Genomic DNA, 25,878 nt, shown 5'->3' with positions numbered 1-25,878 from the left:
TATTTATAGTAATAAAATATTAATTTTTATGATACTTTTTCTCTAGTTATTAGATTTGAAATCTTGAGAAACTCATTGGTTTTAGTCATTCACTTGAGTTGGCATGTTTATCAATTTGATATAAAATCTATTTTTTTAAAATAGAGATTTATAAGAAGATATTTTTTTAAACTCAACCTAAATATTTTTTAGTTAAAAAACATGAAAAAAATGATGTATAAGCTAAAGAAAACTCTTTATGGGCTTAAACAAGCTTTAAGGCATGCATGATATAGAAAAATTAATTCTTATTTTCATCAAAATAGACGTAAGATGAGCAATAATAAATCTATTCTTTATTTAAAAAATAAAGATAAACATAACCTTCTTATTATTTCTATTTATATTGATGATATTATATATATTCATCTAATTCTCTTATGGTAAAATTTAAGAAATACATGATGAATAAATTTGAAATGTTAGATTAGGGTTTGCTGTATTATTTTCTTGGGTTGAAAGTGAAATAAGAATTAGATAAAAAAAATTTATTTTATAAAGAAAATATGCAATAGATCTATTTTAAAAGTTGATTACTTACAAAGTTACAACAATACCCATAAATGTAGATGAAAAATTAAAACTTGAAGTTGATACATGTTTGACAAATACAAGATATTACATAAGTTCGGTTAGATGTTTGATTTATCTAACTCATACTCGATTGGATATTACTTTTCTTATTAGTGCAATATCCAAGATTTTACATGATCTAAGCAAGCATCATCCTAAAATTATTAAAATAATCCTATGTTATATTACTAAAATTATATATTATAACATTTGAATTTTTTATATTTTAAATATAAATTATTTTGTTTCACTAATAGTAATTGGGTAAAAGCTTTGGCGATAAAAAGAGTACTTCATGAAACATTTTCAATCTTAGATCAAGAGCTATATCTTAGAGTTAAAAGAAGCAAATAATAACTATATTGTTAACATTAAAAGCAAAATATATAGCTGCAACATCATCAACCTGTCAAGTAATTTGGTTTAGAAGACTTTTCGAAGATTTTTATAAAAAAAAAGTATATAAAATATTTTATGACAATAAAGTCACAATTGCAATGACAAACAATTTAACCTTTCATGGAAGAACGAAGCATATAGAGATACACTATCATTTTGCTTAGGATTTTATAGTAAGTAGAATTACAACGATGAAGTATTGTAACACGAATGAACAAGTTACATATATTATCACTAAGTCTTTTTTATTTCAAAAATATATTTATTTCATATTTCAAATTGATATATGTAACTATAAATAAACAAAAAAATATTGAGAATTGATTCATAGATAATCTTAGATAGTTATCATATTCTAGATAATTCTATTCATGTTCTAAATAGTTCTATAAGTAACTCGTGATTAAAAAATTATTATTATAAGAATAATTCATATCTCTAACTTTATCATGGATGATCTCTTCTATCAACCCAACTCCACGTGGATGCCACGGTTGGTTATATAAACCAAGAATGGCCACTATGATGTTGCGAGAGGGGTAAAAGATAAATCAAAAGCCGGCAATTGCAGGCCGATCCAAAAGAATCCACTGGAGTTTGAAGCAAGAGTTCTGATGCTTGATGTGTTGCATGTTAATATTCCAATGGCAGTGTGGATGCCATGCGGCAAGCGATGCATCAAATCCAAACCTCTGATAAGTCCACCAATTAGTGACCCACAAGCACGGCATGCATGAGAACTGTTGCTAGACGCAAAACACATCCAAGAAATAGTGTGTGCGTTTAGCTTTTTAGTTCAAGCAATCAAATCAATGGCCCAGGAAGACGATGACCAACTCATTCTTTCCCCCAGCGGTCTTAAGCAAACAGTGGTGGGGCTTGTGTGGGTCTTCCGTGCATGGTTTTAGTTTGGATTGTGGCCTTGGTCTTCCGGTAGGTCACATAGTTGAAAGGACTGACGCGTTAGAATGTCACCATCATCCAACTGTGGGAGGAACAGCGTGCAAAGCTCAACAATTGACACATGAAGCTGCCATTGAGAATAGTTCCATGGCGTAAGGAGTCCACCACTACAGCTTGTCTCCATCCAACACCACTTGCCTTGCCCAAGAATTTCCCGCATGACACCAGAAATTTTCACATCAAATCCTCAATCTAGTTAGTACACGGATGTGCATTTTAAAGAAATAGCTTTGACATGGAGGTTTAGCGTACGCAGTGGTTTCCAATCTACGTTAGATTTGGACTGTGATAAGATTTTGACAGATCAATGAGGTCTTCCGTGTTCAATCTTCTTTCCCTGTCAAATCGGTTCAAGGTTAGGAATCAGAAATGTATAATCCTTCTTTCTCCCCCTTATGTGTATAGAGAGATGATGATGATGATAGAGACAAGGAAGAGGAGACGAGAAGAACAAGCCGAGTTTGGTCAGCCTCGGCCGAAATCGAACGGGCGTTTGGCGTACCAAATGCCATCCGGTAGCTGAGGATTTCTTGGGAACAGAGCCCGTTATAGATGGAGGCCTGAGTTGGGCTCAGAGACGTCCCAGTGACCCTCACCGAGGTTGCCCACGACGTCGCCGTCGAACGGTTCACCTGGCCAGCACTGGTTGGCTCAGCACTCAGCGCTCCGAGACATCCACCAATGACCCACACCGTCGTTTGCCACGTCGTCGCCTTCGAAGAGTTCACCTGTGGCCATTACTTGTTGCCTCAGCACTGCATCAGAGTGACATCGACGTGCCTGTGATGGTCCCTCCCAGGATCCACCGAGTTGCCTTCACGATGCGTTTCTTTCTCCGCTCACACCTCGCTGGAACGCACGCGTGCATCTGTCACCGTTGGTGGAGTCCGAGTTTTCTGGGCTCACAGTCTCGGACATGATTGGCGGTTTCCCACTCACGGGAGCACAAAGTGGGCTCCGTCCTCCATGGAAGCACACGCTAAGGAACTCGAATCATCGCAGCGTCCCAAGAGACCGTTGAAATCAGGAGGAGTTCCTTTTGATCGAAGGTCTCGGGCTGTCGACCGATGGCAGGGATGATCGAGTCGCTCTCTTAAACCGTGACTGAAGCCATCATCTATGCAGCGTCGAAAGCGATGATCATCATCTCGTTGTTGTCATCCATCAACGGAAGCTACCTAATAACTTCCTCGTGTCTGTAGAATGAGATCTCCGATGACCGACGTTCTTGCCAAGTCGTCGCACCGGAATAATTAAAGGAAGAAAACAGAAACCCAATTTAAGTCGGCGAACGGTGCGGCGACACCGACACGTGTTGACCTCCTCCTTCAGTGACTCATACGTCCGGCCTTTGTCCCGCTCCAAGATGATACACAACCGACACGTGCCCCGCCCACGGGCTGTCGACCGTTAATTACCCGCCCAAGATTCCGTTTCACATGCCGTCTCCGCTGTTATAAATCCACCCAATCTCCCGATGCCTTCTCATATCTCGTCTCGACTTCTTCTTCCCAACGAGCACAATGTCTGCTTCCATCGTCTCCCCCCCATCCCGCCACCCTTCGTCGTTCCCGGCCCGACTGCCGAGCCGGCAAGCTGGGCCGCGGCTTCCAAACCGGCCGAGTTCGATCAAATCCGCGGCCTCGAGGAGACGCGCCTACGGTTGGGAGTACAGCGGCGGCGGGCTGGTGGACCAGAGCATGATCGTGCTGAGGAAGAGGATCCACGAGATGAAGATGGCGGAGACCAATTACGAGTCGCCGTCGGAATGGATGGACTGGGAGAAGCGGTACTACACCAGCTACCACGCCGACGTGTGCGAGATCCTGTGCCTTCTGCAGACGCTGCTGATGGACACACGGCCCAGCTTGGCTATCGGGATGATCGCCGTCGTCGTGCTAAGCGTGCCCACGTCTGCCATCTTCATCGCCTTCCATCTGATGGCGGCCGCGAACTCGATCCTGGCCGGAACGCACCTCGGTTGATCGAGGTTTTCGTGTTCCATCTGTGTCCTACGAGTCTTAGTTTGACGCATCTGTAGCATATTTTTATTCTTTCATCCTGCCATGTATACGATCGAATGCTTCAGCAAACGCTAATTATTGGTGGTCTCTCAACAATTATTATTTGTGACTCGAGCGGCGCCTTAGCATTCTTTATCATTAAGCCATGTGCAAACGACCTTATTCATCGCGAATACAAGATTGTCAGACTTGTGGATCAACCTATACGTTCCTATCACAATCACTGCTCAAGTTAAACATGAGAAACCATAAACCGGAGCTCTCTCGCTAGAGGATGATGTGGATCCTAGGACTGCATGACGGTGGAAGATACTGTATCTGTCTCCGAACTGAGACTGTAATAGTTAAATAAAGCCTGGATTCGCTAATGACAAATTGGTGCCGTGTCAGAGTAGTGCAGTTGGGAGAGAATCCAACCCATAGCTTCTTGGATACCTCCTGAAGAAAAGAAGGAACTCAAACCTCAAATCATTCCAGCATCCATTGATAGCTGCGTTCTTAATATCGTAACAGTACATTCCACTAGGCAAGTGGCCCTTGTTCTACGCCAAATCAAAATCTCGTGTGCAGTCCTAATCATTGATCGACCATACATTGAACAAACTATAATTTTTGACTGGCTTCGGGCGTTTCGTGATAGGACCGCACTACCTTGGCAGGAACACTCGAGACGTAACGGGATTAGGCTGGCAGACCTAATCTGTTCCTCACCACTGAATAGAACGAAGCGGAAACAGAGCACGCTGCCCCCACACGCTCGTTCATAGCTTCCGCCATCGACGCGAGACAAATCCGAGTCTACGCGGATGAGTCGCAATCATTCACAAGTCCGACAGTGCTGCCGAATCTTCCTCCGCTGTGACTGAACCCGCTTTGAGGTAATAAGACGGATCGGGCGTTCTTCTTTGTCGGCACTGCTGAACATAGTGCATGTTTTGTCTTCACATGTTTACCAGCTCCAGAACCGGTAGCCCCACCACAATGGCTCAGGTTCAATGCATCTTTTCCATGGAGTGATGGTATCGATAAAGCCAAGTCGCCTTCACGTCGACGCGATTGATGTGGGATGGGTACCGGAAGAAGCAATTAAGCCTTTACTCCGAATCATCCACCTCCGACGCCGTACCTCCCAAAATTGTAATAGTCATTATGTGCACGATTAATACAAGAAGATAGACCCATGAGAAAACTACTGACCACGTCGTCGGCGTATAAGCTGCGTAAATGCATTTTACCTCGAGACAATGCCGACTCTGATGTTTAAGTAGTAACTGCTGCTTGTACTGCGCTATAAATACTCTAACGTAAGATCATTACATGTCACGATAATTTGACTTCATCATCCTACTCATATTACTGGGGTAGAAATCGAACCTTCAATTCATTGACTTGACGTCTGGCGCATGCAGTAGCCGCCACCTAATAGAAGATGGTCTATAAACCTGGCTTAAAGATTAACAAAAAATAAAATAAAATAAAGTTAAAATCATCCAGAGCGAAAGAAGATTTACCTCGTATACCACGCTAGCTAGAAGCACAAAAGAAAAAAATGGAGCAGAAATTTAAGCATACTAACAATTGGTCAAGAAATAGATACTACACTAAATTAAGCAAATCAAGTTGTGGAATATCATACTGGGATGTGCTTTAGAGGAGAAAGCAAAACAAGATATCATCTCATACCTCTTTGAGACAATCAAACAACATTTCATCCACCAGTTATGCAAACTTAAGAATAACCTATTAAATTGTCTATATTTCAAAAGAAAGGTAATCATGAGTGGGCACGAAACCACAGCGAGAGAGAGAAGAAGAAGAGAAGATTTTAGACAAAAGGACACAGTAGTGACCAACATCACAAGTTCTGTAAATGAACCAGAAACACGAGTTCAGTAGAAAAAGGACGGACCGAAATGCAAAGAAAGAAAGAAACATCCAGATAACTTATTTACCGGAAGTAACCCTGCAATTGCGGTGGAGGAGTTTGTTCATTCATTGAAATACCTACAGGAATCCAATCATAAGTGGCACATTAAAAATAATATTAAAAAAGGAACAGTATTTCCGATAAAAAAAAAATGGACCTTTTTTGCGGTGCGGGATTATTGTAAATAAATAAAAATCTTGCTTAGGAGGCAGATAGATTCCTTTGCAATTTTTTCAGCCTTGGTTGTAACTTCCTCAATCCCCTCCAACCATGTAAAAAGACTGCTCGGGAAGATCATCAATACTTCCCATCCATAACACCCTGCAAATATAGTAGAAAATAACTCATTAATAGTACTTACTGAAAATATAAAAATATATCATGATAGAAAAGCAGTGAAATTGAACGTCTTCCTGAGAATACGCCCTAAACTTTTTACCAAGAGGTTTTTTACTTACCTCTTCGATAATTTGGTTATTACATTAAACCAATAGAAAATTCAATACAAACTACATAATCTATCACCAAGAGGAATACATACATATATATAACATGGACATTGTATTACAGTGCATCATAAGCCCTAAACTTCTTACCAACACAACAATAATCACATCTGCAATTTAACATATCATAGTTGATTAGATTTGTCATCACCAGCAAAGTGCAAGTTCGAATAACATGATAGAGAAGCAATATCGTGTATTAATAACTCGACGGCAGAGAAGCAACACCCTGTACTATAAATAGCTTCATATAGAAGCCAACACTGTGCTGCCAGAAAAAGAAAAGGGGAAAAATATATGATATATATTCTTCTCGTTGTGTTTGTCCGAACAAATGATGTCCTTGCATGAGTAAAGCATGAACTATCCTCCAAATGGCCCAAGACTATGACAGTTGAATTGGCATTCAACGATTAGTTGACTAATAATTGTAGTAGAAGACCTGACAGAATATGAACTCTACTTTTTTTTTGTCAGAGTTTTGGTCATTTTCAGTTTTTCCTTAAAGATTCTAGGAAAGATTGTCTATGGTTCTGCTTCTCTGGTTGGTCTATATTTATCCCACTAAATCAAATGACGAAGAACTCAAACATACGAAAAATACACTATAAATAACAAAAAGAAGATATTATTATAAGAACCCCAAACATTCCTTTCGTCTATGGTTCTGCTTCTCTGGTTGGTCTATATTTATCCCACTAAATCAAATGACGAAGAACTCAAACATACGAAAAATACACTATAAATAACAAAAAGAAGATATTATTATAAGAACCCCAAACATTCCTTTTGATTCAAACAAGAAAGTAATGAAATACTACATGGAACTTCTATCCATAAATGAAAACCAGTTTGCAAATGTGTTTGGATGCTATATATATGCATAAATAATAAGCAAAACCAGGGAACGAAATTTCACGTATTTGCAGAAATGATGACAGAAAAACTCAGTACAGAGTCATGCATGGCACCAGAATGGTGCTTCGTATCATCAACTTAACTAATATTATAAAAAAACATTTACTAGTTTTATTTAATCCAAAAGAAAACTCAAGTGGCAATTTCCTACTAATTAATGACCAAAATTTAGGATCTACTAACTAATGGGTGGAACTGAGGGGACAGCATTACACACGAAGCCCCTAAGAGCCAGTCCCAAATATATTCTAACTCAGAATCATAAAATTTAGGGTTGACAAAATGAAATGTAAATATTTAAAACCAGCAGAACTTTTCACAAAATCTATTGATACTATAATGCCTAACAGTCGCAATAAACCAGTACTTTTAAAATCATTTTCATCGCCTGGAAGCTGTTAATGCTCTCCTTCAGTTCTACATACTTCCCAGGACACCAGTGACCACCTCAGCAACGTGGAAAGGCTGGCTCAGAAATCGCTGGATCTTCCTAGCTCAAGCCACGGTTAATTTGTCATCTTCACTAAGTTCATTCATTCCCAAAATTGCAATAAGATCCTAAAGATTCTTGTTGTTCTGGAGGACGTTTCGAACACCACAAGCAGTGTTGTAGTGCTCTTCACCCAATACGTGAGGAGAAAGCATTCTTGACATAGAATCAAGAGGATCGACAGCAGGATAAATACCAAGCTCAGAAATCTAGTCAGGAAACACATCAATGTTAGACAAAAAACACAAAAGAGACATTCATAAAGATCAAAACCAGGGAAAAGAAACCTGTCTTGACAGCACGGTTGTGGCATCAAGATGAGCAAAGGTAATTGCAGGTGCTGGATCAGTCAAGTCAACAGCAGGCACATAAATAGCTTGTATAGAGGTAATATAACCCTTTTTTTTGTTGTGATATGCTCTTGAAGTCCTCCAAGATCAGTAGCTAATGTTGGTTGGTAACCAACTGCAGAGGGAATATGACCAAGCAAAGCAGACACTTCAGAGTTGGCTTGAAGAGCAAGTCTAAGGAACTTAGCATCAGAAAACTTATACCTGCTTATAAAAGATCAGATCAGATTACTGAAAACTCACTTGGGTGAACTGAAAAATTTTGTCAATGAACAGAAGCACATCTTGCCCTTCAGCATCTCGGAAATGCTCAGCCACTGTCAACCCAGTGAGGCCAACACAAGCACGAGCACCAGGAGGTTCATTCACTTGACCACATGTTGCCATTTAAGTTGAAAGTCAGCATTACAACCAGATATGGTTACGTTGACAAAGCCAAGTAGTCACAGACCCGTCTATCTCCAAGCTTAATCACTCCACTCTCAATCATTTCCCTGAACAAGTCATTACCTTCGCAGGTATGTTCTCCAACACCAATAAAGACAGAGAAACCACCTGGATAGGGTTAACTGATAAATGCATAATCTAAAAGGATATCTCATCAGCTAAAAAAATTAACTGAGTGACCAAACATGAGTCTTGGCAACATTATTAATCAGTTTCATAATAAGTACAGTTTTCCCCACACCAGCACCTCCAAACAGTTCAATCTTACCATCTCTCTGGCAAGGTGCAAGAAGATTCACTACCTTCAGGAGAGGAACACAAGTAGCAGGAAGTGCACAAAAAGAATTGCTAGTCAAAACTAAGGATGATAACCAAAGTGCAGTTTACTGTATTATAGAAGGGCCTGGACCTTGATTCCAGTAACAAAGATCTGTTGTTCTGTTGCCTGCTCGACAAAAGCAGGTGCTTCACAATGAATGGGAAGGAAGTCGTTGGTCTCTAATAAGGTAGGGGGACAAAAAGTAAACCATAAACACCAATGAAGATATAAAAAATGATAAGAAATGCTACTGAATGAACATTAATTTTCATGACCAAAGATAATCAAGCACAGGAAGCTTACTTACTTCACCCTTCTCATCAATTGGTTCTCCAATAACATTCATGATCTTCCCAAGGGTGGCCCTACCAACAGGTACCTGAAATGTAATATTTAGTCATAGAGAAGTTTAAGCAAACACAACCACATATATATTAAACTAGTAAAATGAAAGAATGCTCCTAGATAGTAAGAATACTGAAGATGCCACTGGAGAAAAAATAACTAACATTAGGAAATCAATTCCTAGATCGAATTCTGAATAACATCCAATTTAAAGAGTTAATGAAAGAAAAAAGTCCTGTACATCAAAGGAGTAGAAATCTAATGCTCAAAGATGTAGAGTTTCAACATAAAATCCTGATTTTTCATGTCAGTTGTGTTTGCCATAGCCATAACATGACATATACTGTTTTAAGTATGGACACAAAGGAGCAGCAGAAAGAAGACTAGATAAAGAAAAGTAAGATAAGAACAGATACAATAAGTAGGAGGTAGTTAAGGTCATTATCAAGATACTGAAAAGTTTCAACTAATTTATCCCATTATAATATATATTAAACTAATACTTCTATTATGAGAAGGAAATTTTTAACATAAGATTCTAAGAGAAAAATCAATAATAAATTGTATAGATTCCATGTAGAACAGCCTTCATGTTCTTTCATATCAGACTAATTTGATTTTGCATGATTGGTCATTTTATCGAATATTCTTCAAATCTGGAATCTTGTTTAGTTAACTGTTAACAGGCAGTTATAACTTGTCTTACAATGTACTTATCAAAATCAAGATCGATTCCCTTTGATATGTGTTTATTTGCATAAGCACAACTGTAGAACTTGGAAAATTAACAGAAGTCCAGGTCTAAGAGGACCCTAGGAAGAGCATCATGTGATAGTGGATTTTAGCCAATATCTAATTATGGTAAAAAATTGACCTACAGAAATCTTTATAGTCTGGCCAACAGGAAACTTGGGAGAGGATGCAACGCTAAGCAGTACTACATATCCTAAAAAGGGCTCCCAGGGTAGTTACTAACTGTCTCAAGCCTGAATTAGATTGTGATCTAAACAGGAACCCAACTGGATAAAATCTTAACAAAATTGGACTCAAACTCAGATCCAAACAGAATATTATTGGATTCGGATTGAACCAATTCAAGATCCAATTATAAATAATTACATTAGACTCATACATATCGTACTAACTAAGAAATCCAAGATCAACATGAAGATCTTAACCCGACAAATTACCTTCTCAAGTTTTTTCTAGAAAACAATCTGAAAATCCACAATAAATAGAATGGTTCTTTTTTTTTGTTACTCGATCAAGTAGACAAAAATATCGATCAAATGCACACTTCACTTGATCCTTCACTAAACTACAAAAGAGCACATTCCACCTTTGGATGTTTCAAAATTTTGCTTGGTCTGAACTGTGGGCTCCTCTTTCCCTTCTTTTTTTTCTTTCCTTCACTTTATGCTTGATTTGCCAAGGATCACTTTTGATGATTAAGCTCCACTATTTATAAGCTCAACAGAACCATAAATATTTTCTGATTGTGGTTTAACCTGATTCCAGTTTGGCAATTTGCTTCAAATAACTTTTTATCTGGAACTACAATCAGAATGGTTCATTCAAGATTCTAAATAGTTTACATCGAGAAATCCTTTTCCGATTCCAATTCCTGAAAGGAATAAGATTCCAGATACTGATTTCAATCACATGACTTAACTGCTAGGATATTCTCTTTCCTATTAGGAACAAACTATTACCTTGCATTTTGTTACCCTGTTACATATTATCTTTTTCCCCAGTTGAGCCATAATCTCACTCCGTGGATCCCAATGTGTACATATGGAAAAATGGTTGTGCATCTCTATGTTAATGTAATGCCTCAAAGACTTTGTTTCAAAGAGTTTCCATAGACTAACCGATCGGTAAGACGAACCATGAAAAAAATAATATCAAAAGGCTCCAAACCTAAACACCAACAAGTATCATTAATATCTATCATTGATTCCATTTCCTCTCCTGTGTCTGTCCGATTCTGATTATGATGCTGATTCCATATCCTGAAACAAACACAACTAGAACTCCTCACTGGCAACCGTATTATCGTTTCATCAAAATTATAACCGACAGTTACAATGTCAAGGATAAGTGTTTCAGATTCATTTGGAATCAACAATATCCAAAATTTGTACCGCAGATTATGGCATTGCTACAGAGATAAGAGATTTGAGAGGTAGGCTTACAGTGATCGGCGAGCCGGTGTTCAACACCCTCTGCCCACGAACGAGCTCCTCTGTCTCATCCATAGCGATTATCCTCACCATGTTCTCCCCCAAGTGCTGTGCCACCTCCAGGACAAGCCGGATCGAGTTGTCCAACACCTCGAGAGCCGTCAAGAATGGCGGCAATCCCTTGTCGAAGCGGACGTCGACGACGGCGCCGATCACCTGGCATACCTGCCCAATGGCACCCGCTCCGGTGAACTCGTCCGTGATCTTGCCGCTGGGACTGGCAGCGGTCCTCGGAGGCGGGGTCGATGGGGCAGGAGAGGGAGCAACTGCGGTGGCGTACTCGACGGCGAGGGAGAGGAGGAATCCAGCCGGAGAGGGTCGGGTCGAGATCAGGGGCCTAGGGGTGGAGGCGGGGGGCCGCGGCGCCGGAGAGCGGCGAACTGAGGAGCGCAAGAGGGAGGCGAGGACCCGGCGGGAGGCCATGGCCGGATCGACAGGTCAAGGGTCTGGGGATTGACCGATGGGCAGCAGATCTAGGGTTTTGATGGGTGACATCGTCGATCTTGTAATGTAACGCATTGACGAATCTGTGGCGATGCTGGCTGCATGTACCGCGGGCGAGGATGGCAAGGGCGAGGCAAACATGGGCGGGTCCGATGGGGGTCAGCGGGGTCCGTGGAGGCAGGGGCGATTCAAGGAGGCGAGGGCGGTGGTGCAGGCAGAGGCCCCCGTCTCCGCGGACCCCGTTGGCCCCGTCGGATCCGCCCCTGCCTCTACGGATCTCCGCCGAATCTGCGTGTCTTGCCCGTGTCGTCCTCGCCCGCGGCATAGGCAGTTAGCGATGAACGTGTAAGCAGACGGGGCTACGGGCTAGGAAGGAGGGGGCGAGGGCCGTCGCCGCTGCCGTCGTCACCTTGGCGAGGACACGGGCAGGCAAGCCCGACGTGGTGGCCAGCAGGGATAATATTATCATTTTAGCCAATTTTTTTTTTCAAAAAACTGTAAAAAATTTTACAAGTGAGAATGCTAACCGAAATTTTTTCAAAAATTCATCGTATAAAAGTTATATATATATATATATATATATATATATATATATATATATATATTAGTGACATCGCTTTGCTTCGCATGAAGTGGCATCGAAACAAATATTCCTATTGCCCCTCATTCTACCATTTGAAGGATTTCAAGGTCAATTAATAGCTTTGGAGAAAACTGGTGATGATTTGCAATGAATAATTCATGGCAAGGAGTCACCGTGATTTCATTTTTGTTCTTGGATAAGGCGTATAACAGAGAGAGATAGGAAGTTTCGAGAAGAACATAAACCTTAAAGTGATCCATTATGTGATTTTGTATGGAGAGAAGAAAGTACTAAACCACTCAATTCATTGTTTCCCAAATCTCTGCAAGTAGCTTCATGATGTTAAGCCTCAATAGAATCACTACGAAGCTGATCACCTTCTGCAGAAGAAGCACTTTTAGTATTGGATTTCACTGAGGTTGGCAAAAGAAAGTTGATATTTCGCCAGTCAATGCTCTGTGCGAAAGATTTCTGCAGAACATGTGGAACCCGTTACTGTGTTCATCCATATTCCTTTTGCTTCCTAAAATCCATATTTTCTTTTGTGTAATTGCTACATTATCTTCATGTTAAATTACAGACTCACACTGCAGTGATCCTTGAAACTCCAGCGACATCAACAATACAATTCGATCCATCCCAAGCATAAGCTTTTGGCATGCATGGATCGCCCATCCAATTCCTCTTCACAGCATACGTTCCTTTGATTGCCACCATCGCATCGACTGATTGAACAACATGGCAGAAGGAAACAAACATAAGATACAGCGCTGAAGTAGGGTTTGTGCTGTATACAGCGCTGGGGGAAAGGTAGTCCGGGGTGAAGGGTTTGGCATCATTCTGCGAGGTTCCTCCGAGGTAGACGAAGAACTGCCTCGATTCATTCTGGAGCAGTGGCTTCAGCTCAGAGGAGTGTAGGACTGCATAGTATTCATCGAGGCCTCCGGTTTCTGTCGCCAAACTGAGTTCCGGTTTGATGGAGTTCACAGGGACAACTACAGTCTTCATGACGACATGAGATACCTCAAAGTGATCATCCACAGGATTTTCGACTTGTGTCGTCAAATGGATTGCATTATGGGAATCGGAACGAAACCTGTTATGTTATCAGGCGAAAAGAAAGATCAATCTCAAATGGATCAATAGCTATGCTGATGGATCTCATGTGACTGACCTCACATAATCACCTGTCCGCCCTATGTCAAACCGCGACTAGAGAGTGAGACCGAGAGATGCGTTCACAACAGGATAAAGAGTGGGGTTGAGTGGTCTCATCTCTAGCGAAGAGGTGAAGGGAGTCCCACGGCCAATGTTCACTAGGCAAACTGATATCAGATCGATTGTGGCTTCCATGATAGTTTCTGTGTAATACCCATCGATTGGTCACAGTCATCATCTTCCAAAAGTTATGCCAAGATGGAGATCAAACTGAACAGAAGTGGCAGGCGAACGATGGACGACGAGTGGGTGCGGATGGCGAGCAGGTATGGTGGGTGAATAGGTTGGAAAGAGAAGGAGAAGAGAAAATTAAAAGTTATATAAAATTGATCATTTAAAGATAATAAAAAAATATTTTTATTCTCTTCGTTCGTGTTATTTTTGTATGTGTTTCTTTTTTTCGACAAAATTAACGAAGAATTGAGATTAAATATTTCTTAAGAATCTTAATATTATTTTTCTTAAAATATAAAGATTAAAAATATTAATCATAATTAATTATAAAAATAATATATAATTATCCCTGTGAGACGTTGACAAAGGCACCTAAAAGTGGATTTTATGTTCAAGAATTACTTCACATTGGCTAAGGCATTAAAGTTTAAATTTTTGAGTCATTTGTGTTTCTAATAAATAATAATAATAATAAAAATATGAATTTTGACTACTAACACAGTTTGTCCACTCTCGACAAGAGCGATTTGATACATAGATCCTCGCGATTCGACTTAATTATCGATACATAAACCCTCGCGATTCGATTTTAACTATCGATCATAAAGATTTGCTTATTGTCTAGCTTCGCCCAAATAATTTTAGTGATTTATTTAAAATGATAATTCTTTTTTAGAATTCTTTCAGCAAATGTATGATGTGAGAGTATAACATAAGATTTAAACACAAAGTATTTTAGGAATTTAACTTTGTGATATTTCTTTTTCTGTTTATGGCCACCTCATTTTGAACAAAATCTTAGAAAATTAAAATGGTTATGAGCTTTTCTTTACAAGTATTCGTACGCAGTCAAAATTATTTCTTTAAAAGTGTATATATATATAATAAATATCATAAATTAGTGTTTTCAGTAATATCAGAAAAATATCATACATTATTTTATATAATATTACATTATTTTTCTAGTATTATTGAAAATAATATAGCATAGTATAAAAATATTATAATTGAATCGGTTTATCATATGGATCAATTGATAGAAAAAATAAATGGAAAGAGAGAAAAATTAAGTATGTGACTCGGGATATTGCAGATATTTAAAAAATATTATTAAATAATTCTAAAAAAAAGGTATTATCTAAATATATATATATATATATATATATATATATTTTTTTTTTTAAGATATATATATATATATATATCTCAGGATCGGCTTTCTGATGGAATCTAACCCATCTGTGGATGATTTGCTTCGATCAAATGATATACAAAGATCGTGGATGTATCATAGGATCGTTCTGCAGCTCCATGAGGTGGATGTTTCCAAGTTGGAGTCCACCACCGAAACGTCGGCCCCAGCGGTGAGTAGCCGGATAGAACACTAAGCTGAGTTGCTGTTGGCCTTCTCCAAAGTTGGTATATGATGCCGGTCGTATTCATCGCCAAGAAAATTCCATTTGCTTATTCATCAAGCAACTCATCGGGCACGATAAAGAAGACGGCCGACGACACTCCCCACCGACAATAATGTCTTCCGGGTTATCGTCCGTGTTGGATGCACGGCTCCATGAGTGTGGGGTACGCACAAGTAGTGAACACACATTTCTTCCCTTCTTCCCCTTTTCCCGAGCTCATCTGGTCTTCGTCGTGTGTGCTGGACCCATTACGTTATCAGGGCGATACATCCCACCGTGATTTGCAGATGCCTTCCCGGGAAGGCACGACTGACTGATATTTGTAGACGTATGTTTCCTACCCGCCAATCTCTCGTCCATCTGATCCGGGTTCCACCTATGGGACCGTTTCTACCTCCAATGATAAGGCAGGTATACGTTGAATGATATGATTGCTCCGATTGCCACCGTCTCGGTCGCTGCAACAGACGTAGAAGCCACGTCACTTTGGCACCGCGTCTTCGGGTGCGGTCGTTGGGAAGCTGAGTCTACACTTGATCGCATACCGTCGATAGGTCTATTAAAGATAGTGGATATTACTAACCCTCGCCATCTCTCCGGGTGGCAACTGTTCTCTCTCTCTCTCTCTCTCTTTCTGGAACGCACGCAACCACGCGACCAAACGCACGCATAGCAGAACCTTTTGGTCATGGCGGACGCCCCTCAGACGCTGATCGATGGGAGCACTCTGGCGGCCCTCTCTTTGGCCCGCGCCGGCGTGCAGCACATGTTCGGGGTGGTGGGGATCCCCGTCACCGCCGTCGCGACCCGAGCCGTCGCAGCCGGCGTCCGCTTCCTCGCGTTCCATAACGAGCAATCGGCCGGGTACGCGGCAACCGCCTATGGATATCTGACCGGCCGCCCCGGCGTATTTCTCACCGTCTCTGGCCCCGGATGCGTCCACGGCCTCGCCGGGCTCTCCAACGCCGCCGTCAACGCCTGGCCCGCCGTGATGATCTCTGGATCCTGCGATCAGGCTGACGCTGGCAAGGGCGACTTCCAGGAGTTGGATCAGATCGAGGCCGTCAAGCCTTTCGTCAAGTTCTCCGCTAAGGCCACTCACATAGCGCAGATCCCTCGCCTGGTGTACCAGGTGCTGAGCCAGGCCGTCGCCGGGCGGCCGGGAGGGTGCTACTTGGATCTCCCATCCGACGTCCTCCACCAGACGATCTCTGATTCCGAGGCCGACAAGATCTTGTCCGAGGTGGAAAACCCTAGGATCGAGGAAATTAGGGACAAAGAAGTTGTAGATATTGAAAAGGCCGTGGCTTTGCTGAGGAGCGCGGAGAGGCCGTTAATAGTGTTTGGGAAAGGCGCCGCCTTTGCACGGGCAGAGGAGCCACTGAAGAAGCTGATCGAAACCACGAGGATTCCCTTCCTTCCGACTCCGATGGGAAAGGGTTTGGTGCCGGACACTCATGAGCTTGCGGCCACCGCTGCACGATCTCTGGCTATCGGCCAATGCGATGTGGCGCTCATCGTCGGTGCACGGCTCAACTGGCTGCTCCACTTTGGCGAGCCACCAAGATGGTCGAAAGATGTGAAATTCATTCTTGTTGATATCTCCACGGAAGAAATCGAGCTCCGAAAGCCTCACCTTGGTTTAGTTGGTGATGCTAAGAGGGTTCTGGAATTGATTAATAAAGAGATCAAGGATCAGCCTTTCTGTTTAGGGAGATCGCATCCCTGGGTGGAGGCCATTTCAAAGAAGGTAAAGGACAATGTGGCGAAGATGGAAGTTCAATTGTCTAAGGTCGTGGTGCCCTTCAATTTCTTCACACCAATGAGGATCATAAGGGATGCTATCCTTTCGGTGGGCAGCCCCGCTCCGATATTAGTGTCTGAGGGTGCAAACACAATGGATGTGGGGAGAGCAGTGTTGGTTCAGAATGAGCCCCGGACGAGGTTGGATGCTGGGACCTGGGGGACAATGGGAGTAGGTTTAGGCTACTGCATTGCAGCTGCGGTGGCCTCACCTGAAAGACTGGTGGTTGCTGTTGAAGGGGATTCAGGTTTCGGATTCAGTGCCATGGAAGTTGAGGTAAGCTTTCAATTCATGTGCTATGTCCATGTATTTCATGTTAATTGGGTTGTATTGTTCTTGTATAGTTCTTTTATAAAAGGCATTCTCCTATCACTGTCTGGAATTGGATAATTAAGTGCAAACAGAAGGGTTATGGTTTTCTTTTTCAAGTGTTAATATCTTGATGACTTACCAACAGGGATCGGAAGCCACAATTTTCCTGGTGGCTGATCTATTGATTTCATGAGTTTGAGTATTTGAAAACATTGATAAGGAGTATGGATAAACACATGTACTGCTTTATTTTGCTTCTTTTTTAAGATATATTTCATTATAATTAGTCCATAATCACATAATAACAGCTTTCCAAATGATTTCTGATTATATGCTTTGTGTATCTCCTTAAGAAAGCATGCTGTATTGTCTCTCTTGTGTTATACCTTAGAAAGGTCTTATTGGTGTTGCATTGTTGATGTCTTCTTTGGTTTAGAACTTAATATGCATCCGAAGAAAGAAATAGCATTTTGTTTGCCACTGGAACATAAGTCATGAACATGTCATAATAAATTGTAAGCTGTGGCTTATTATTGAAAATGTGGTTTTCTGTAGCAGAATGTTTTTCCAACATCTTCATCTGTACCTTCTTCAACTCTACAAAAACCTACCTGGTTATTTCATGCTCACATGATCTCAATGTGCAGTCTCATCAAGTATAGTCCATACCCGTTGGTAGGCTGCAAGTATCATCCTTGTGCTTGCTAATCGATCAATTATTGTATTTGACATTTAATTTTAAGGTTGAAAGTTGGTGACAACATTTTATCAGTTTTATGATCTTATCTTAAGTCAAGTTCACAATTATAAGGCTAATTCTCAAGTCAAATTTGCAAGTATCAACTTTGCAATTGCTTACATACTATCAAGATGAGTTGTAAGGCACCCACCAGTACGAGATCCTGGGAGGATCATTGTACACAGTCTTGCCTCATCTGGGGAGGATCAATGTACGCAGTCTTGCCTCTATGAGCAAAAGCTGTTTCTTGTATTGATATGTAGTCTGGAAAATGATCCATTTTCTTTCAAGGCTTTTCTCGCTTCTCCAACATTCTCTTTCTTCATTCTCCTCTTGAAATGTCTGTCAAAATCCTCTATATTTGCCTTGCCTTTGCTTGACAATTTTTAAGTAATACTGCTGTAATATCCATTCCAATATATAGGTATTTGTGATAAGTTCAGGTTATATTCACTTCAGCACTATATAAACTTTCCATTTGTTCACATTGCACATCCCTTTTGGATCATTTTCCCCATCCTCTTATCGTGCGTGGCTCTTCTATTTGAGGTTTTGGCATATAACAACTGTATCTGTCCACAAAGTTATCCATCAGATCTATATCTGTTAATTATATTTTCTCTTGTTCCTTCGTCCAAGATTCATATTGATTCCTTCCATTCTGTGCACCAAGCGGCATAAATAATCTTTGGGAAATGGAGTCATGGTTATAAATAATATTTGCAGTGTCTTCTTAGCGAGGTCTATAGGTAGAAGCTATGTAGCAACTTGGCTGTGGCTGTATGTGAATACTGTATAAGTTACTATTGCTATATTTGATACTTGGTTCTTTTTTTATTTGTCGCTCATGGTATCAACTTGCTTAAGAAAACTATAATTTGGTTGATGATTCCTGTCAATCAACACCTTGTGTTTACCATGAGTCGGTCTTTTTTTTTTGGTAATCATGCATCTGCCATGGTTGAAATAATCCCAGAGTATTATTATTGTTCAATGAATTTGCCAGTACGTGTACTTGAAGTAGTGTGACTTTCACTCACTCACTCCCTCTCTTGTAAACTTCACAGACACTTGTGAGATATCAGTTACCAGTTGTCGTGATTGTTTTCAACAATGGTGGCGTATATGGGGGCGATAGAAGATCCCCTAATGAAATTACTGGACCACACAAAGATGACCCCGCTCCTACTTCCTTCGTTCCTGGTTCAGCTTACCATACTCTAATCGAAGCTTTCGGTGGGAAAGGGTATCTAGTTGGAACTCCCGAAGAACTCAAGTCTGCACTCTCTGAATCTTTCTCTGCTCGGAAACCAGCCGTTATCAATGTTATAATAGATCCATATGCAGGTGCAGAAAGTGGCAGAATGCAACACAAAAATTAAGGTACCTTTACTATTATTGCAGCAGTAAACTCTTCTCATGTCAGCCAAAATAGTCATCCGTTGCCTTCAACGACCATATAACGTTGAATTGCCTTATATCTAGATATGTTTTTGATAGTTCCTTAACTGATGAGAGAGAGATTATGGTATCTGTATAATCTGTGATCAATAAAGATGTGTCTGTAGCATCTTCAGCTCTTCTATTTAAGTTTAAGTTATATTGTTCAAGGGTTATGATAATGTTTCAGGCTTTAGAAGCATCAATCCCTGTGATCAGTGGAATAATACAAGTAGAACATTATGTTTCAACCGAGCTAAAGAGTTCTTGTTCGTATGAGTTCAAACCAAATCCGATATTAGCTGATATTTCTCATGATACTTGCTATCTGCAATGTAAAGAAAACAAGATGGAGATACTAAATTATGTTCGTAAAGGTAGAAATTAGGCTGGGTTGGGTTGGTCTGAGGTGGCTCGACCTTCCCTGACCCAAGTTGAGGATATGTCCAACATCTTCATATTTGGGACTCTGTTGGGCTGCTCATACTTAAATGCCCACCAATTTCCGTCTTCAACGGTCTGTGATGTGCTTCTCTACCCAAATCGCAGAGATCAGATGTTGCATCGGGAAGACCACGGAATGGACGAATACCTCATTTATTTAATTGTCAAATTAAGAGTAAAAACGAAAACAAAAAGAAGAAAATGCAGTAAATTCACCAAAAAAACAAAGAAAAGGAAAAAGAACACAAAGCTTGCGTTGAATCGGACAAAACGACATGACACGTTCACTCAGCAGAGACATGTCCTCGTCCGAGTCGATGGACGTTGCGTCTGCAGCCATCCTTCCTCGACACCAACTCCTCCGTGACCGACGCAAGCAATTGGTTCATCCATCGGGCCACGGTCACCTTCTTCCAATCAAGGGTTTGACGAACACTTCCATACACGAGAAATAACAGAGATGGTTACAACTAACCTTCCAAATCGTCATGATCTGTACGCATGGAGGAGAGAAGAAATAAGCTCCGAAGCAGTCAACACCTACTAAAATTTCCGCTGAGCAACCCGATTGCGTCCAGAGAAGGTTTCAAATGGGGCTGTTCATCTATTTGCAGGTCAACTCCGACTCTCTTACGTACGCACACACACAAAGATCTAATAATTTTCTGCGGCAATTAATTATTACCGTCGAGTACGAGAGGTGGCGAAGAGGAAAAGAGGGTCTGATGTTGTCATGACAGCCATAACCCTATGAGGTTGCCAGGGAGAGGCACGAGGGGCGGTGGAGTAGTTAGAGTCTAATAGTTTGCCCCCTCTATTTCGCCCTCGATCATGGCCGGCATCCATGGACCAGTACATGGAGATTGAAGGCTAGCTGAGGACTATTGCAACTCGGAGATGGGGAGCAACGCGAACTTGTTGAGGAGCTTCAGCAGAGTGGAACCTCAGACCCTGAGTTTTGTCATCTTCACAGGATGCTTCCTCATCTCCATGGCCCTTCTTGTTGTGTCCGCAGGCTCTTTTGTCTCCTTTCCCAGTTGTAAGTCGCCTGCCTCTCTCTCTCTCTCTCACTCACATGGTCGTGGTAGTAGTGGTCGTTATTATTCAGGTTCTTGTCTTCCTTGTTTATGCAGTGAACTCTTGGCTGTCATCTCACGCAGCTTCTCCTGTTCCTGGGGCGCATGAAAATTTCAATCCTCAGAACCCGGGTAAGCCTTTTGTTTGGTGTCTTCTCGGCTCAAATTATTGCTGGGCACACCCAGATCTGGGAGGTGGGGACTCTCACCCCCTGCATCATTTACTCCAGAAAAAGCACCAAGAAAGTGTTACTTGTGCAATTTCTCTTGCTCTGGGACTAACAATTAGATGTTTATGTAATTCTAAGGAATTCTTTCCATTTTAGAAATGGCAAATTTTCAAGCACATCTGACTGAGCTTGATGATTGCTCAATGCTGCTTCTCTGCTGCTTTCTAGTGTGAAAGTGAACTGCAAAGATGAACATTTTTCACTTGCATTGGTAGAAATTTCAAACAGAGTGTAGAAAAACGCATGTTCTTTGAACTTCCATGGCCGATTGAGGCCATTTTTAGCATGAACCTTTTTAGGCTTAACAGAACCTTGGTTTGCAATGAAGACCAGGAAGTACCAGAAATCAGGGTGCTTCCTAAGGTTTTAATACAAGCAAGATCCAGATAGACGCTGACTTTAAGCATGAACCGAAACGATTTGGTAGGAGGATCCGGATATGTTAGTTTTATGTATCTTTGATCACATCTGATAAAGAGAATATTAGAACTGAATTAGGATCACACCTTTTACTGTGTTGAATTCAGCTTAAAGACAAGATGGGTGCTTTGTTTTGGCTTCATTACTGGAGTTTATAAGCAATCACAACTCTTTGTATAATGCATTTGAGTATGTGTCCTTGGAATCTTCTCTGTTTTATGCTAATTTAATGAGCTCATAAGTCCTCTTGGAAAAAGCTTCTATTTAAATGATGGACATTTTGGCATACCTACCAGTTAAGCTGAGGAAACAAAGATGCAATATAGGCACAAGGCAAGCACCACAATAGAATTTGCAAAAAAATCAATTGAGTTGATGGCGTAGAATGGACTACGGAGGAGATAAATCTACAATACTACAAAAGCTTTATGTTCTCATTTGTATATAGCAATGGTCAAACAAAAAGGGCATTAACATGATTTCATTTTTTTGATACTATTAATTTATCTTTAGCTAAAGTATGAAGAGAAGTACAATTGTTGGAAAGCTATTCAACAAGCTAAATACTCGTAGGACTCATTAAATGGTGATTGACATAATAACATCACAACTGAATTTGTTATGCAAAGTCTTCTGGCAAGTTTTTCAATCGAATTTTAACTCCTAACTTTCATTTGCAGACATAGTGAACCAAAATGAGAATTTACAGAGAAAGCCCTTGTGTGACACTTCTGACAGAAGAGCAGATATTTGTGACATGGAGGGTGATATCAGGATCCATGCAAACTCTTCCTCCATCTTCTTTATAACTTCCTCAAATCGGAACACTACAGAACTGCAGGAATCATGGCGGGTAAAGCCTCATCCTCGGAAGGGAGATCTTGCTGCATTATCTCGTGTTACTGAAATGTCAGTAGGCTATTTGAGTAACAATGAAGATGTTCCGAAATGTGACATCAAGAGCTCAGTTCCAGCAATCATCTTTGCGACTGGTGGTTATATGGGCAACTTCTTCCATGAAACCACTGATCTGATAATCCCCCTATACATAACGTCGCATAAATTCAATGGGGAAGTTCAGTTTCTTATAAGTGACATGCTCCCATGGTGGATTACAAAATACGAACTATTACTAAAGAAGTTGTCTCATTATGAGATCATTGATTTCAACAGGGATCCTCTGGTTCGTTGCTATCCTCGTGTTATTGTCGGCATTACATTCCACAGGGACATGAGTATTGATCCTGCAAGATCCGGTGGTGTTACAATGTTTGATTTTGGACAATTTATAAGAAGCACTTACTCACTGAAGAAGGAGAGAGCAATTAAGCTAGGAGCAAATCAAGATAAGAAGCCTAGACTTTTGATTATTTCAAGGAAGAGGACGAGAAAGTTCACCAACGTTGATGAGATAGCTCGAATGGCAGAATGGGAGGGCTTTGAACCTGTCGTATCAGAGATTAAGGAAAATCAAAGTTTGGTGGAATTTGCACATACAGTGAACTCATGTGATGCAATGCTGGGAGTGCATGGTGCTGGGCTAACCAATCTTATATTCCTCCCAACCAATGCGGTAGTGATCCAGGTTGTTCCTTTGGGTGGATTGGAGACATTTTGTTGGGCTGACTATGGGGTGCCCACTTTAGAGATGAAGATGAGGTACTTGCAGTATAGCATAAGCATCACGGAGAGCTCACTAGTAGGCCGGTATGGTATAACCGATCCAGTGGTTACAAACCCAAAAGTCGTTCTGGATCAGAAGGATGGTTGGCGCAATTGGACCTCAATATACTTTTTCAATCAAGATGTGAGGCTTGATGTTGGCAGATTCAGAAGTGTCCTCACGCATGCTCGCGAACTTCTTCATCAGTAGGAAGATAGTGCGATCGGATCGACTTATAGTTGTCTTCTCAAATCAACTTACTGCAGCATCTCATCTTTCGCTATGAGGTTTGGGCTGAATTTGAAGTTCCTGATGTACATATAAGAACATGTTTAGAGTCTGAATTTTTCTGGTTCATTTGGAGAGGCACTCAGACATGACAATTTTTCTCAGCATTCACAAACAGAAGTTAAGTTGCTTGGTTTTGCATGATAATATATCAACAAAAAGGAACTTGAAATTTTACAGTTCATGAGAGATATATATTCCGAGGTCAGTCCTTTTTGCAGTGATTTGTTCTTGAGAAAAACATGAGCATGAATCACTTGCTCCTTCTTGATTAAGCAAGAAACAGAGTATGCATAAATGTTCCAAGACAAACTCATTTTTGCAGTTACTTGTTCTTGAGAAAAAAAAACTTGAGCACGGTCTTGTTTCTCGATTTCAGTTTTTGCTTCTCGCATCGATCTCTTGTTTGTGAATCACTGTAATATGGCATCCGATTGGTTTTTACATGCAACAAGATGTCAATAAATCACCTTATATCATTGCCAGTATCAATACCCTTGCTAAGAACTTATTTGCGTTTCTAAGCATCAAAAGATGAATTGAATACGCATCAGATGCCTGGAATAGAGTGCAGGTGATCCCATTTCTGTCCCTGCATGCATACGAGTCTCAGTCCTGCCATGGAAAACAACAAATCTGCACTGTTTTCTAGTGAGTTAGGTGCGATCCTTCAGCATATTATCAATTCATATTTTATGATCGTAGCTTCAGAGCTGAATGAAGACAACCTGTGTGGCTGCAATTTCAAATCCCTCGAGACTCAGCAGCCAGCATGTTGTGTGATAGTATTCTATAGCCATTATTGATTTCCTGGAAGAAGGTGATCCCATCACATGTCCTCTGGTTGACACAGAGACCCCAGTCGATGTTTCTACTCGATAAAAACCCATGTAGAAACAGAGTGGATCACCACCTTTGCTTTCGAAAAGAGAAAAAAAACAGAGAAGAGTGAAAGACGTGCAGGATAAAAACTCAGTTCCATTGTTGGGGTACAGTTGAGCCCTTTGACCTCATTACACAAACACAAGCCGAACAACTGCCAAACTTGGGAAATCTTTTACGCCGAACAAAGTATGGCACGAAAACATTCTTATTTCTGGTGTGTGTGTGTGTGTGTGTTTTGATTGCGTTTTTGGGTTCCGGAAAAGTCGAAGAAGCACCTCTGTGCAGAGACATGGAGAAAGTGTCCAAGCAAACTATGGATCCGGGCAAACTAGTTTATGATGGATTCACATAACAGATGCAATACCTTCAAATCGATCATCATCCTACACGATTTCAACGGAGTTGTTGGAACAATTTATGAGCTGAGATTCCTTATTGGATCCTTCTGTATGAGACCACAAGTTCTAGCTGTCACAGCATACTTTGATGACTTTTCAGTCGGAAAACCTGATCCTCATGCTGTGAAACCATTTCGACGATGACAAGCAGTCCAGAAGATGAGTCAATGATGGCAGACGGAGATGCTACATGCTCCGAATGAAGCCACATTTTCTTCACCCATACCAGCCATTTCAAAGTTCGACAAATCCCAACTTGCATACCACTTCCAATTGGACCGCTGAAATTGAGGCAATGTGTTGTTTTACTGTGCCGGCAGTCTGCATGTGAAGGCCAGAGCTCGGTAATGGTGGTAACAAGGAAAATGAGCATACTGTAAGTGTCTCTTGGGACATCCCCGCTGCAACAGGGGATGGATGGATGCATATGCACCCCACTGTCCTGGAATCTAAAGGACCATTTCTTGGAAGGGGACCGATTCGAGAGCTAGGAGCTAAAATGAGAAGTGGATGGTGGGAGTATCATCAGAAATGGTACATTAACTGTACCTTTCATTATATTTTTCGATGACAACGAGACAAGGGAGGAAACGAAGGAAGAAGAACAGAGAAAAGAGAATGCGATGATCCTTCAATTATTGGAAGGTCTTTGGCCGTATCGGAAGACTCCAAACTACAACCGATGGCAATGAAAACAAACCCACGTTAAATGTGCAGTATGACTTGTGTCGAGCATGGTTACTCTGATATTGAGTTTGCTGTCGTGTTCTTCGAGATCTGATGTTTAACCTGCATCTAA

The 25,878-nt window shown here is 41.0% G+C and overlaps 4 protein-coding genes across 15 annotated transcripts; 3 read left to right on the top strand and 1 right to left on the bottom strand.

Moving 5' to 3' along the window:
• Positions 1-3,445: 3,445 nt before the first annotated feature.
• Positions 3,446-4,094, top strand: LOC135673004 (uncharacterized). The gene has a single exon (XM_065181657.1). It carries the CDS (start codon positions 3,498-3,500, stop codon positions 3,957-3,959), a length of 462 nt encoding a protein of 153 aa, XP_065037729.1. The 5' UTR covers positions 3,446-3,497; the 3' UTR covers positions 3,960-4,094.
• A 360-nt stretch (positions 4,095-4,454) lies between these two features.
• LOC108951151 (ATP synthase subunit beta, mitochondrial-like) lies at positions 4,455-12,435 on the bottom strand. 12 transcript variants are annotated; one of them, XM_065181610.1, is made up of 10 exons: positions 11,496-12,435; positions 9,259-9,334; positions 8,394-8,744; positions 8,127-8,304; positions 7,717-8,048; positions 6,083-6,246; positions 5,951-6,002; positions 5,373-5,444; positions 5,234-5,281; positions 4,455-5,124 (listed from the first exon to the last, which is right to left on the bottom strand). In XM_065181610.1, exons 1-3 carry the CDS (start codon positions 11,964-11,966, stop codon positions 8,611-8,613), a joined length of 681 nt encoding a protein of 226 aa, XP_065037682.1. In that variant the 5' UTR covers positions 11,967-12,435; the 3' UTR covers positions 4,455-5,124; positions 5,234-5,281; positions 5,373-5,444; positions 5,951-6,002; positions 6,083-6,246; positions 7,717-8,048; positions 8,127-8,304; positions 8,394-8,610. The 12 variants fall into 12 exon arrangements, with proteins under 12 accessions (XP_065037682.1, XP_065037690.1, XP_065037657.1 ...); XM_065181618.1 differs by having other exon boundaries at positions 5,234-5,286; positions 5,373-5,440; XM_065181585.1 differs by having other exon boundaries at positions 5,373-5,440.
• Positions 12,436-15,958: 3,523 nt separating this feature from the next.
• LOC135672958 (2-hydroxyacyl-CoA lyase-like) lies at positions 15,959-19,845 on the top strand. Its single transcript, XM_065181537.1, has 2 exons — positions 15,959-17,460; positions 19,303-19,845. The coding sequence occupies exons 1-2, from the start codon at positions 16,069-16,071 to the stop codon at positions 19,615-19,617; spliced, it is 1,707 nt and encodes a 568-aa protein (XP_065037609.1). The 5' UTR covers positions 15,959-16,068; the 3' UTR covers positions 19,618-19,845.
• Positions 19,846-20,576: 731 nt separating this feature from the next.
• Positions 20,577-24,275, top strand: LOC103992231 (alpha-1,3-arabinosyltransferase XAT2). Its single transcript, XM_009411863.3, has 3 exons — positions 20,577-21,158; positions 21,253-21,327; positions 22,526-24,275. Exons 1-3 carry the CDS (start codon positions 21,017-21,019, stop codon positions 23,716-23,718), a joined length of 1,410 nt encoding a protein of 469 aa, XP_009410138.2. The 5' UTR covers positions 20,577-21,016; the 3' UTR covers positions 23,719-24,275.
• Positions 24,276-25,878: the final 1,603 nt, after the last annotated feature.

This window comes from Musa acuminata, chromosome BXJ1-1 (assembly GCF_036884655.1).
Source record: "Musa acuminata AAA Group cultivar baxijiao chromosome BXJ1-1, Cavendish_Baxijiao_AAA, whole genome shotgun sequence".
Lineage (NCBI taxonomy): Eukaryota > Viridiplantae > Streptophyta > Magnoliopsida > Zingiberales > Musaceae > Musa > Musa acuminata.
Note: the sequence above shows the minus strand (reverse complement) of the source record. Positions and strands in the feature narration are given on the sequence as shown.

Excerpts from the sequence above, each read along its gene's own strand:
- LOC135673004 (XM_065181657.1), top strand. The coding sequence starts at position 3,498 with ATGTCTGCTTCCATCGTCTCCCCCCCATCCCGCCACCCTTCGTCGTTC.
- LOC108951151 (XM_018825259.2), bottom strand. The coding sequence starts at position 11,966 with ATGGCCTCCCGCCGGGTCCTCGCCTCCCTCTTGCGCTCCTCAGTTCGC. Across the intron at positions 9,335-11,495 it reads ACACCGGCTCGCCGATCACT|GTACCTGTTGGTAGGGCCAC; the intron begins GTAAGCCTACCT and ends ATTACATTTCAG. Across the intron at positions 9,135-9,262 it reads CAATTGATGAGAAGGGTGAA|AGACCAACGACTTCCTTCCC; the intron begins GTAAGTAAGCTT and ends CTACCTTATTAG.
- LOC135672958 (XM_065181537.1), top strand. The coding sequence starts at position 16,069 with ATGGCGGACGCCCCTCAGACGCTGATCGATGGGAGCACTCTGGCGGCC. Across the intron at positions 17,461-19,302 it reads TCAGTGCCATGGAAGTTGAG|ACACTTGTGAGATATCAGTT; the intron begins GTAAGCTTTCAA and ends TAAACTTCACAG.
- LOC103992231 (XM_009411863.3), top strand. The coding sequence starts at position 21,017 with ATGGGGAGCAACGCGAACTTGTTGAGGAGCTTCAGCAGAGTGGAACCT. Across the intron at positions 21,159-21,252 it reads TTTTGTCTCCTTTCCCAGTT|TGAACTCTTGGCTGTCATCT; the intron begins GTAAGTCGCCTG and ends TTGTTTATGCAG. Across the intron at positions 21,328-22,525 it reads TTTCAATCCTCAGAACCCGG|ACATAGTGAACCAAAATGAG; the intron begins GTAAGCCTTTTG and ends TTTCATTTGCAG.